General features: G+C 48.2%; 1 protein-coding gene across 2 annotated transcripts in view; it reads left to right on the top strand.

Annotated features, from left to right (window-relative positions):
- Positions 1-13,402, top strand: part of CEMIP (cell migration inducing hyaluronidase 1) — a 172,544-nt gene that overhangs the window by 130,790 nt on the left and 28,352 nt on the right. For both annotated transcript variants that reach the window (XM_033189217.1, XM_033189218.1), the window contains 3 exons: positions 9,027-9,232; positions 10,263-10,332; positions 11,544-11,672. In XM_033189217.1, the coding sequence (XP_033045108.1) occupies positions 9,027-9,232; positions 10,263-10,332; positions 11,544-11,672 (405 nt within the window). The remainder of the gene's footprint in view (positions 1-9,026; positions 9,233-10,262; positions 10,333-11,543; positions 11,673-13,402) is intronic.

Genomic DNA, 13,402 nt, shown 5'->3' with positions numbered 1-13,402 from the left:
GTCCACACATGAAGGCTGATTCTCCCCAGCAGGTGGTAGAGGACTGTGCTGGAGCCATTGCTGGAAGCTATATGAATTTTTTCTGGCTCAAGGAAAAAGGAAAGGAGAATGTTTTCTGGCTAAAGCTGAAAGACATCAAGATTTACAATAAATTCAGAATGTCAGGGATGAGCATGGGCTCTGGAGCCAGACTTCCTGGGTTGCAACTGGAGTTCTGCCACTTATAAGCCGTGTGATCTTGGGCCAGTCATTTTACCACTCTATGCTTCTGTAAAATGGAGAGGATGGCACTGCTTACCCTACATGGTTGCTTCTAGGATTAAGCAAGCAGAGAACACGGAAAGCATGGAGCCCAGTGTGTGGCCCACATTTTGCCTTGGGTGTAGGCCTCAGGTCTGTCCTGCTCCCTCGTGTGATTTGCAGAACCAGTGCAATGGATGCAATCACACCTTTCTCACACAGGGTGGTGATGGCAGTCAGGATACATAGTGAAGAGAACAATGTAGAATTGGTTAGGAAAGATAACAGGCCTCACTGAGTCTTTGGAGCTTTGCTTGTTCTAAGCATTTTCGTTGAAGTTCTATTCGTAAATTTAGCTTAAATTCACCTACATTCAACTTTGTTAAAAAGAAAGATATTAAGATTACCAGAAGCCTGTGATTACAGATCTGGAGCAGTTTGAATGGAAGCTCTTGTGAATCTCAGGGAAAATACACCACACACACACACACACACACACACACACCCTGGAGTGTGGATGTGTGGCTGTGCTTTCTCACGCACTTGCTGTGTGACTGCTGGCAAGCTACTTAACCAGGCAGGTCTTCAGTTTCCTCACACGTGCTGTGGAGAATGTGATGGCTTCCTCTCAGGGTGGTTCAGTTAGAAAACACCTGTGAAATGTTTTTGGCTGTCTTTGGAATAGCAAACCTTTCTCAGAGCGCTGAGCCCAGGTCTCAGCTGCAGCAATGGACTCAAAAAGGGGGAAGCGGTACAAGAATTACTGGTGGCAGGGGCAGAGGCCTTGGGCACTCTAGGACACCCAGCAGGGCAGTATTGAGAGTGAGCATCCCAGCAGGGCTGCAGCCTGGGAGAGGCTGGGAGAGGCTGGGAGAGCTGGGAGAGGCTGGGAAAGATGGCATAGGCCTTGAGCCAGGAGTGTGAGTTCATGAAGATAGGCTGGGGGAGTGAGAAATGTGTGGGGCAAGAGGGAAGGCAGCAGATCGGGGGTAACCCACGGGGCTGTATCTGGAGCAGCCACGTGGGTCACTTATACACACAGTGGAGGTGGACTCTTGGAGCCAGAGCCTTGGACAACCTCTCAGAACCAGAAGACCCTTGCTGCCCTGTATGCCAAAGTCTCCCTCCAGCCTGGCTCTTAGGGATGCCAGCTGCCAAACTGGCAGGGCCATTGTCCAGACATTAGGTGGCCGAGGTACCAGTTACAGCCTGGTCCTGGTGGCCACGTAGGACTCCAGCCTCACTCAGCTCAGGACTGAGCTTGATGGCCAAGCTGGTGGGTTAGGAGTTGAAGTCTGCAGCCCTTGAGGCCTTCCCAAGGTAAAACCAAATTGTCCTGGCTTAGAAGCTAGATGAAGTGCAGGCCTCTAACTCTCTAAGCCAGACAGACAGCAGGGTAATGGAGCATATTCCAGTGTCCTTCCCTAAGATCTCCAAGATCCATCCCCCACATGGGAATTGGGTTTTATGGATTGGCACCTCACCCTGTAAATGCTCCGCCACTGGGGCAGAGATTTCCACATTCGGAGATGCTGCCTTGGGAACTGGATGATCTCCATAGGTATTTTACATTTGCTTCCCTCATTTTGGCTTGAAGGATTTACTCACGCCTGACTATGTTTGGAAAGACATTTTTAGCTGATGGGACAAAAGGAGGCCAAATACAGACAAAGATGAGATCGTGATTTGGAATGCAGAGGCCACTCAGTAGCATCAGAGAAGCCTTTTTCCTAACACCATCCCTGATCTGAAGGAGGAAGATTCCAGACAAGCAGATACTGGCTTGGGAGAAAGAAGGGTTTCTAGGTGTGCAGAGCTGAGAGTGCCTTAAAGCCTGGCCCTGGGCTGATCCTATAGTGTCCTGGAAGCCCCTTGCTCATGAGCTCCTCTCTCCCTGCTGCCTGTAGACAGGCTCTGATATCCTTTATCCTCAGAGGACAGCTTCCTTCATCCCTAATTCTTCCCTGGGCAGCCACCTTTGCTCTTTCCCTTTCTTCACCACCAACTCTTGGGAAGGGTGGCCTGAAATTCCACCAACTCCTGCTTCTTACTCCTGTCCTGACACAAATGTGGGCGTCTCAACTTTTGCTCTCTCTGAGCCTTGGTGATGGTTCTCAAGATGTCAATGTCACCACCAAGCTCAGCAAACCCACTGCTGTCTCTCCTTCTTCATTCAACTCCTAACTCTTTCTTGATATAGCAGTTATTATGGGCTTCAGTAGAACATTGAGGTAAAAGAGCATAGAGTCACAGAGACCTGTGTTTTCATCTGCCAGTGTGGCCTTGTGGGACTGATGGAAATTTTCTGGGACTCAGTTCCTTCCTGTGTGAAGTGAGGATGATGATAGAACTAACTTCAATGGGTCTTTAGGAAGATTAAACCAGACAATGTATATGACATAGTCAGCAATGATATTAAATAGTATTACTTATTAAATAGTATCACTGTGTGCCTCTGTATCTAACTGTGTTCTGTGTAAACATCTTTGGTTTTGTAAGATAGTAGCAAGTATCCAAACAAACAAAAAGAGACTGGCCTCTGTAGTTAAAAGACCTTGGCAAACACTGCATACATGTCTTCTTTCCCTGTTTTGGAAATTCATGATGAGTGCTAGCAGAGCAAAGGCTTGCAATAAAAACACACGCTTAGCTTTGGTTATCCTAGCGATGCCTAAACTCATTCGCATCTCACAAAGCTGGTGTTCTATAACACAGTTTGGAAAATGCTTCTCACTGTATTGATATTGTCAATGGTGTCTTTCTTGAAATGCAATGGTTAGCACCAAAGCTGCAGGATGCAGGCAGATGTGGGGTGCAGTCTGCCTTCAAAGGAAGGCTCTATGTATATGTAGGCTGGATAGCGGGGGTGGGCCCATGCAAAATGGGCCCCCACTTCATCTTAACATGTGTTTCTTAACTCTGAGGCAGGACATAGGGGGAATCACCTTCCTGTTTTTCCTGGAGGAAATGAATCCATTCCAGTACTTTCGTGGAAGCACAAAATGACTTCAGTATGGGTTCTGCTTGTTTCCTCCTCCCTTTCCTCTTTAAGGCAGAGAATGGAAGAAGAAACCATGCCCTTTCCTTTCCTTCTTTTCCTCCTTGTGCATTGCTCAAAATGTTCTATCATTGACATAAATGCTCCCAATAGCCACAAGATGCTTGAAACCAGGATGTCCCCAACAGGCTGCTACATGTGGCCTTGCAGGTTGTGCCCTGCACTGCTCCAGGGGTGCCATCTATATGGACTGCAGCCAGTCCCCAAGTGCCCCAGCCCCAGGGACACATCCTCCCTCTGGCATCCTATGAAAGATGGCTGAGCCCTCTGTGTATCTGGCAGGAAATCCAGTGCCCTCTCTCCCCAACTCACAGCTCTGGAATTTGTGGGAGAGGCTTCGGTTTTTCCTGGTTACCTCCCTCTTTCAGTTTCTTGAATTCACATTCTCACTCACTTCTTGATTCAGGTAGCTGCTCTCAACTTGGAACTGCTCAACAGGCTCACCTTTCCTGCTACCTAGACAGAACTGATTTATCAAGACAGGAGGATTGCAATAAAGAGTTTAATTCACGCAGAGCTGGCTGTATGGGAGACCGGAGATTTATTATTACTCAAATTAGTCTCCCCCAAAATGGGGGGAACAGGGTTTTAGGGATAATTTGATGTTTAGGGGGTGGGAAAGGGGGAGTGCTGATTAGTCAGGTTGGATATGGAATCACAGGGAGTCCAAGCTGTCCTCTTGTGCTGAGTCAGTTCCCGGTGGGGGCCGCAAGGTCAGATGAGCCAGTTTATTGATCTGGGAGGCACTAGCTGATCCATTTAGTGCGGAATCTGAAAAATATCTCAAGCACTAACCTTAGGGTTTACAATAGCGATGTTGTCCCCAGGAGAAGTTGGGGAGGCTTAGAATCTTGTGGCCTCTAGCTGCATGACTCCTAAACCATAATTTCTAATCTCGTGGCTAATTTGTTAGTCCTACAAAAGCAGTTTAGTCCCCCCATAAGACTGGGGTTTGTTTTGGGAAGGGGCTGTTATCGTTTTTGTTTCAAAGTTAAACTATAAACTAAGTTCCTCCCAAAGTCAGTTTGGCCTACGCCCAGGAATGACCAAGGACAACTTGGAGGTTAGAAGCAAGATGGAGTTGGTTAGGTCAGATCTCTTTCACTGTCATAATTTTCTAACTCTTGTAATTGCTGCAAAGGCAGTTTCAATCTCTCCTTTCCATATGAACCCAAATATGAAACCCAGACTCTTGTCCTTGATTTCCCCAAAAGTTTCATTGGCCCAGGGCTTTTACTGGTGGATTGGGGTAAGAGATGCAGAGGGAGAGGGAGTACACTAGAGATCAGCACCAAAACCAACAGTAAGAGATGGAGTAACAGGTCCCTCTACAGACCAAACGCTTCCCCCAGGTTACTGCCTCCCCACCCCCAACCAGGTTGTTGAGTTCTTGTCCCCTCCTCTTCATTCTCCCATCCTCCTCCCCATCTCTTCTGGGCTGCCTTAGAAACTCATTCCTTTCCTTGTTAGGCAGAGTAACTTGATTGTCCAGGTTTTTTCTTGCACCTGGTTTTAATTTGCATATTCAAAAACTCATTAAGACACTCACAAACAAATGACCCACACTCTACTCTATGGCAATCTTCTTTTCAGCCGTTCAAAAAGAAACTTAAAAAAAAATGGCAGAAGATTGGAAATTCCAGTCTTCTTTATAACATGGTTGTATTTGTTGTTGAGTTTCTCAATCACACAAATCATATCACACCCACCCTAGAAGGCAGAAACAAGTAAAGTTCACTTCTATCTGTATTTGTTTTAAACAGCAGTTTCTTTTACTTGCTGTATACAGGTTGATGGTGGAAATTATTACATATAGATATGTCCTGATTTGCACAGAATGGTCCATTTTAGACCTGTTGTCCCAGCTTAACTACTAATCACACCTCCTTCACTTCAAACGTGTCCTGGTTTAGACCATAAACCAAATAAAATGGTCACACCCTCCCCCGCCACTGAAGCAGTCCCTGCTGGCCATTTCCAGCTCTGTGTCAGGCAGAGCCCAGGAATTTTCTCCTTCACAATCCTCTGCCTGGACCACACCTAACAACAATTGAAGACTTAAAACAGTATTCAGGAATTGCTTTCACAACTGCCAACCAACAGCAGGGAGGAAGATATCCAGAAGAACAAAGGGAAAATACAATTTGTGCAAAAGAATGGGGGGAGAACTTACATATTACTTCTGGTTGGCATACATAGGGACTGAATGGCCACTTGTGAATCTATATGCATGTTTGTTTATGCAGCTATTGTTGATGTATCTGCTATCTATCTATCTCTATCTATCTATGTATCTATCTATCTATCCATCCATCCATCTATCTACGTCTATCATCCCAAGCTACGTCACAGTTTAAATATTTAACTTTGGGTAATGTTCTAAGGAAGAACAATCCCAGAATGTTAGAGCTGGAAGAAACTTTAGATGTCATCCTATCACACAGGGACACTTACGCAAGTCACACACAGCAAGTTTGTGGCTGAGTAAAGACCTGAACTTGTGTCTTCTACCCCCACCCCAGGGCTGTCCTCGGCCTTATCATGCTTCCCTCTTGATTCTGTGTGCCGTCCTCACCCCACTCCTAATAAGAAGAAAGAAATGCAGCCCAAAGTGAGAGCGTCTTTTTCTTTCTGGCATTGTTGAGTATTGATTAACACACAGGTTATGGACTCAGACAGATGGGGAATCAAGTCCCAATTCAGTCCTTGCAAGAGAAGTGATGTGGGGCAACTTTCTAAGTCTGTGTCACTTATGGAATCGTAGCTGTGATGAGGTTTAAATAAGATAACATGTAAAAACATTTACTATCCAATAAAAAGTGATCATTTTTCTTCCTTTCAATGAGGGTTTTTCTCTCAGGAGTTAGTTTCTTTCTCTGGCATTTTTTAGAATAAGAATGTACCTAACTCATTATTTACTCCTATTCAGAGAAAGACTACCCAAAGTATGATCCACACAGCAGGGTAAATGGGTTCCTAAGATTTAGAAAGAGCTATAGGCAGGAGGCAGGAGGCAGGAGGCAGGAGCAAGAGGCTTGAGTTTGATCACAGCTGCAGAATGAGGTTGCTGAGCATCCTGGGACACTCCACGTCCCTTCTCTGGGCCTTGGGATCCTCCTCTGTAAAGTTGAAGGCATTACACTTGACCTCAGATGTTCTTGCCTTTTTCTCCCATGCTTGTCTGTCCAGGCTATTTATAACAAACTTTTCGAGCTTAATAGGAGAAAGGAAAGCAGTCCCATTGGCTGACCTTGATATTGATTGACTTATTAAACAGGTGAGTAGGATTCAAGATCACACCCTTGCCTATTACTAAAGATGAAGGGAAGGATGTTTATTCAGAAGAACAGAGAGCCTGCCTGGAACAGAGCTACATGTATGTTGGGTTCTCCCTTATGGAGTGAGTGGACACAGAAAACCATGCTTCCAGCCTTGACCTTCTACATATGGCTTATGTGACCTTTGGCAAATCACTTACCTTCTCTGAGTCTCGTTTTCCTCATCTCTAAAAAAAATAAAAATTGAATAGAGGATGGTGTGAGATTTCAGCAAGATTAAAAGGTATAAGAGGCCAGTCCAGTGCTGGGATATGGAGTGTGGTTTGAGGATGCTTTTAAAGGATGGCTGCCTGGGAGTTGGGGAGTAGGCGGCTATCATATGAAAGACCCTGGGCCGGGTGCAATGGCTCACGCCTGTAATCCTAGCACTTTGGGAGGCCAAGGCAGAAGGATTGCTTGAGCCCAGGAGTTTGAGACCACCCTGGGCAACGTGGTGAAAGCCCATCTCCACCAAAAATACAAAAATTAGTCATTCGTGGTGGTGAACGCTTGTAGTCCCAGCTCCCGGGGGGACTGAGGTGGGAGAATGGTTTGAGCCCGGGGGCAGAGGCTGTAGTGAGCCGAGATCACACCACTGCACTCTAGCCTGGGCAACAGAGCCAGACCTTGTCTCAAAAAAAAAAAAAAAAAAAAAAAAGCCTGGAAGGAACTGTGGTGTCTACATCAGGGCCTCTCAATCAGGGGTGATTCTGTCACCCTTCCTCCCTTCTACCCAATGGAATATTTGGCAATGAATGTCTGGAGACATTTTTGGTTGTCACAACTGAAGAGGTTTTCCTGGCATCTAGTAGGTAGAGGCCAGGGAGGCTGCTAAACATCCTGCAATGCATAGGACAGCCTCTCAAAATGTTCACAGTGCCAGGGGTGGAAGGTGGAGGGTTGTTACTGGTTGGTATGTGGATTTTCCGGTGCTTGGCATGGTGGCAGGTACTGACTATGTATGTGTTGAATTGATGTCATCAGGAAGCAGGAACTCCCTTGGTGGATGACATCATTGGGCAGTCTGTACCCAGGGGTGGGGATGAAGGGTGTAAGATAAGGGAGGCATTTCTTGCCATTGCCCCACTGTGTAACAGGCCACCTTGCAAGGAAGTGAGCATCTCTCTGGAGTGTCTGAGCAGAAGTAGGGTACCTGTTTGCCAATTATGCTTGGGAACAGAGTCTGGGGATTGGACAGGGAGGCGGGGCCCAGGCTAGAGGCCCTCTGAAGACCTGAGTTCTGAGATTGATGAGTTTAGAGATTCAGACCCAGAAGGGGCTTCAGAGATCATGGAATTCAAGTCCTTCATTTTTGCAGTGGAAAAAAAGTGACTGAAGAGAAGATAGGAGTCTTGTCTGAGATCCCCACGCTGCTTGGATGTGCTGCTGAAACTACATCCCTGGTATCTCAATATCCATGCAAATATTCTTTCTGCTTTCCCCACTAACTGTGTATTCCAAAAAGGAAACCAAAGAGCTGGAGTTTGCAGCCCTTTCTAGTTCTGAACCCAGGTGTTGCACTTGTGGCTTGATATGCATCTTGGGCTAACAAGCTGGCTTGGATCTCTGGATGAGGGTACAATAAGGAGAATCTATACTGGTCTTAATAAAAAGCACACCTGCCCCAGATCAGGTGCTGCTCCTAGATGAAGTTCTCTCGTCCACCCTTCCTCAGTGGGATCTCCTCTGTGGAGTCCCTCCATGGTAAGTCCTTGTACGCAGGGCACTCAGCTGTGTGTTCCATCGGAGTGGGTGTGCATGGCCCAGCCCATGGCCTCCTCTTGGATTCACCTTCTCACATATGATATCTTGCCCCCTTTCCTACCCTATAGACCCTCACCACCCCCAACTCCTCCAGCTGGAAAGGACTTTTAAAAGTCACCATCCCTGGCACAGTGCAGTGGCTCTTGCCTATAATCCCGGCACTTTGGGAACCCAAGGCAGGTGGACCACGAATCAGATTGAGACCAGCTTGGCCAACATGGTGAAACCGGGTCTCTACTAAAAACACACAAAAAATTAGCTGGGTGTGGTGGCACACGCCTATATTCCCAGCTACTCAGGAGGCTGAGGCAGGAGAATTGCTTGAACCCTGGAGGCGGAGCTTGCAGTGAGCCAAGATTGCACCACTGCACTCCAGTCTGGGCAACAGAGCGAGACTGCATCTCAAAAAAAAAAAAAAAAAGTCACCATCCCACCCCATGTCCCACTTTCCCCAGGCCTCTCACTTGTGTCCTACTCATCTCCAAACCCCCAATGCTCCTCCCAGGGCCCAGTGTATGGCTGAGACTATTTAGTGTTTGTTGAATGAATGAATGAGCACATGAGACTATTTAGTGTTTACTGAATGAATGAATGGGCACATGAATAACTGGATGCTTGGTGAAACATCCCTGTCTTGACTCCTGCAGACCAAGGACGTTGTGGGCTATAACTCTTTGGGCCACTGCTTCTTCACGGAAGATGGGCCAGAGGAACGCAACACTTTTGACCACTGTCTTGGCCTCCTTGTCAAGTCTGGAACCCTCCTCCCCTCAGACCGTGACAGCAAGATGTGCAAGATGATCACAGAGGACTCCTATCCAGGGTACATCCCCAAGCCCAGGCAAGACTGCAAGTAAGTGCCTGGATCTCTCTCTGTGTGCTGGGGGGAAGGGGTGTGCATGTGTGAACATGTGTTCACTCAACTCAGCCCAGCACCAGACTTCTGCACTTTGGGGCTCTGAGCAGCTTGGGCCTCACAGCCCTTAACCACCTACTGCTCCAGCTTCCTGCAGAGCAGGTGGGAAGGTGTCTTCTCTCTTCTCCCTTCTCAGTTTGCCTCATGTGCATTTTTCTTGCCCAAAGAGGACCCCTGTTCTCATCTGTGGGGCTTCTCTTTATCCACACAGTGCTCTTTGATGAGAGGAAGTGGCTGTCACCTCAGCTGCCACGGAGGCCCCAACCACATGGACCCTTTTCTAGATATTAGAGAGAGAGACAGAGAGACGGGGTGATATCTCTCTGCAGCCAGCCTTCCAAGTGCAGTGCCCCCCCCTTAGAAAGGACTACTTTCCTGGGTTCTTCTGACCTACAAGTGTTTTAGAGCCAATCTCAGACATCACTTGCACACTGCTTCTATTTTCAAGACCCATGCTCTTTTTAATTTCTGAACATTTTAAGTGCTTAAACGAGCACCACACTTTAATTAGAAAACTGGATTTCAGAACAACAACTCAATTATTTCTCAGATCTCTGATAAGAGACTCTCAGGCCTCCCAGCATTTTGGGAGGCTGAGGTGGGCAGATCACGAAGTCAGGAGATTGAGACCATCCTGGCTGACATAGTGAAACCCCGTCTCTACTAAAAATACAAAAAAAAAAAAAAAAAAAAAAAATTAGCCCGGTGTGGTGGCAGGTGCCTGTGGTCCCAGCTACTCGGGAGGCTGAAGCAGAATTGCATGAACCCAGGAGATGGAGGTTGCAGTGAGCTGAGATTGCGCCACTGCACTCCAGCCTGGGTGACAGAGCGAGACTCTGTCTCAAAAAAAAAATTAAAAAAAGAGACTCTCAGGCCAATATCAGAGTGCCCGACCTGCACCTGCCGTGTGGCAGGATGACCCCTGGTGGCCTTTATCTGACCTCAGGTATCTCTGCCCTCCCTGCAGTGCTGTGTCCACCTTCTGGATGGCCAATCCCAACAACAACCTCATAAACTGTGCTGCTGCAGGATCTGAGGTGAGCAGAAGTATCCCTTCTTTGGCAGAAAGTGAGGGTAGGGACTGGAGTCCGGGAGACAGCCCCTGAGGCTTACCTTGAAGTATCTGTGCTCTGAGCCCTAAGCCCAGATATCCATGCAGACAGGCTTAGCTGCAGTGAAGAGGAAAACAACAGACTGGGGGTGGTGGGGCAGGGGGTGTCCTTTGGACTTGGTTTTAAAGGACAGCCCTGTCACTTCATAATACACTGGTGACCATAGTTAGTGAACACTGAATGCTTTATGTATAATAAATCATATTAGAATGCCATGATTTTAGCTTAGAATGGTACCTGATGTATCAGTGTTATAAGTTCACATAATTTGGCCGAGCGCGGTGGCTCAAGCCTGTAATCCCAGCACTTTGGGAGGCCGAGACGGGTGGATCACGAGGTCAGGAGATCGAGACCATCCTGGCTGACATAGTGAAACCCCGTCTCTACTAAAAATACAAAAAACTAGCCGGGCGACGAGGCGGGCGCCTGTAGTCCCAGCTACTCGGGAGGCTGAGGCAGGAGAATGGTGTAAACCCGGGAGGCGGAGCTTGCAGTGAGCTGAGATCCGGCCACTGCACTCCAGCCTGGGTGGCAGAGCAAGACTCCGTCTCAAAAAAAAATAAAAATAAAAAAAATAAGTTCACATAATTTGATTTTTGTAAGAACCCAGTGACGCAGGTACTATTATTATCCCCATCTGATGGGGGAGGAAGCTAAGGCTAGGAGAGCTGACATGCCCAGGGGCACACACACAGCTGGGAGGTGGTGGCCACAGCATTCCATCCACACAGTCCTGCTCTCACCCACCCATTCATGCTTCTGGCCTTCCTTGGGACCCTGACCTTGACCTTAGCTTCCTTATCTGTAGAATGAAGGGGAAAGCAGACAATGAAATCCCCCTGTGTGTCAGGAAGAGGAGTTAAAGCCCGCAGTGATTGAAATGCAACAGTTCTGAGCCATGCCTGATAGAGTAGGAACCCATGATGGGCTTCAACTCTCATGGTAGGCTCTACTTGTCACTGTTTTCCCTCCAGACTGGACCACACTGAGGTGTGTTGGGGGTGGGCATCGAGGGCTGGTGTGGGTGACGGCACTAGATACTAGACCCACCTCCAGTGTGAGCTGCGTGGCCACCTTGCCCAGGAACTCTCTGAGGCTGAACGCTGTGGCTTTTCCCTTGTGTCCTTCCCCAACAGGAAACTGGATTTTGGTTTATTTTTCACCACGTACCAACGGGCCCCTCCGTGGGAATGTACTCCCCAGGTTATTCAGAGCACATTCCACTGGGAAAATTCTATAACAACCGAGCACATTCCAACTACCGGGTAAGTCTTTCCAGACTGCGCCTCTCTGGCCAGCCTCTTGGTCCCCTTCCTAGGCCTGCAGATGATTAGAGCCGGGACAACCAGTTGGCGACAGCTGGGAACAACTGCATGCTTAACACTGGTCTCAAAGAAAATGGAGCAGCCTTGTGAGGCCTCCTAGGCCATTGGCCACATTCTTCACACAAATTTCCTGTGTGGTTCCTGCACGGGCATGGACTTAGCATATGGCCAGAGCCAAAAGGAACAAGTTGTACCTTCACTCATGCTGACGAGGGGAGAGCTTCTCTTGGTGGCCCCTGAGCTGGGCACCTGAATTTGGTTTGCAGTTCACTTGGCAGGTCTGGGTGTAGTCTCAACCATGAAAAGTTAGGCCTGATCCATAAGCTGAAGGAAATCAAGACATGGCTCTGAAGGAAGGTGGAGGCAGCACTGGCATCCTCTTTGCTGTTCGCTCTTGTCTTGTTTCTTGGGAAATGAATGGGTTGCTGCATCTGTACAGAGCTAAGGGGGCAGGTGGGACACAAAGTCCTCAGTCATCTTCATTTGCTCATCAGTATGTCCTAAGCACCTGCTTTTGTGTCCAGCACCAAGCTAGGCACTGGGGGACAGAGGGCATACCAAGATGACTGGGATCTCAAGTCTCTCAAGGACCTCCCAGTAAGGACAGCAGTCAAGACCAGAGTCGTGGGGCATAGGAATGGAGCTTGGAGCATGGCTGAGACCAGAGACGCTGTTTGTGGGGGCAGAGGTTGTCTCAAGGATGCCAGGGCAGTGCACAGGCAGACTCCCAAATGCCTAGGCTGGTGTTCTGGCCCAATCCCTAATGATACCAATGAAGAAAAATTGATGTTCCTCAAAGGAAACAGATACATTCAGAGTCAAAAAGTAAAAAGATTTGTAAAAGCCCAACCAGAGAGAAGACCAAAATGAAGAGATACAGTCTCAGAATAGATCTGTGCTTACACCTAGGAGATGGGGTGGGGCAGGGGGCAAGCAATTGCAGGGTGGGGCAAGGGGTGAGCAGTTGCAGAGTGGAACAGCAGAAAGAGAAGAAGAGTCCCCAGGCAGTGTCATATCCCAGGAACTAGGAAGAGGGTAGTGTCATTGGGCAGTGAGCAGAGGTGTGGAGGACAACAGTCTCACCTTGACAGAGGAGAATTAGTGCAGGGTATCAGAGAGGGCATTTGAGAGGCTGACATGGCCCTCAGAGAGCTGTTTCCATACAAAGGCAGCTGCAGGGGGCATGCTGCTGTTGGTGGCAGGGGGAACAGTGGAGAGAATGTGTTGGCTGCTTGTCAAGAAACCCCCCACTCCCACCCCTGGGAAGGCTTCATGAGCAGAGAGGTGGGCCACATAGAACCTAGCAGGTATGGAGAGGCTGGAAAGGGGAGGAGTGCATGCAGGTGAATGGTTTCTAACAAGCAGGCATGCAAGGGCTTATGGGTGGGGCGGGGGTGGGTCTTGAGGAAGGTGGCAAGTCTCATTCTCTGAGGCAGGGACGGAAGGAGTGAAGAGGAGCCTCCAGCTGGATGATTCAATTGTCTAAGCTAAGGAGGAGGTCCCGCCCTTGGTGTTCATGCCCAGTAAGCCTTGACTCCACATCCACAGTGAGAGGGACCTGTTCCAGGAGGCTTCACCTGGGGTCTCTTATTGGGTCCTCATAACCATCCTGTGACATAGGTGTTACTAGCACATTTTGCAGATGATATCACTGAGGCTAAGGAGGTGAA

The sequence above is a fragment of the Trachypithecus francoisi genome, unplaced genomic scaffold, assembly GCF_009764315.1.
Source record: "Trachypithecus francoisi isolate TF-2019V2 unplaced genomic scaffold, Tfra_2.0 Lachesis_group3, whole genome shotgun sequence".
NCBI lineage: Eukaryota > Metazoa > Chordata > Mammalia > Primates > Cercopithecidae > Trachypithecus > Trachypithecus francoisi.
Note: the sequence above shows the minus strand (reverse complement) of the source record. Positions and strands in the feature narration are given on the sequence as shown.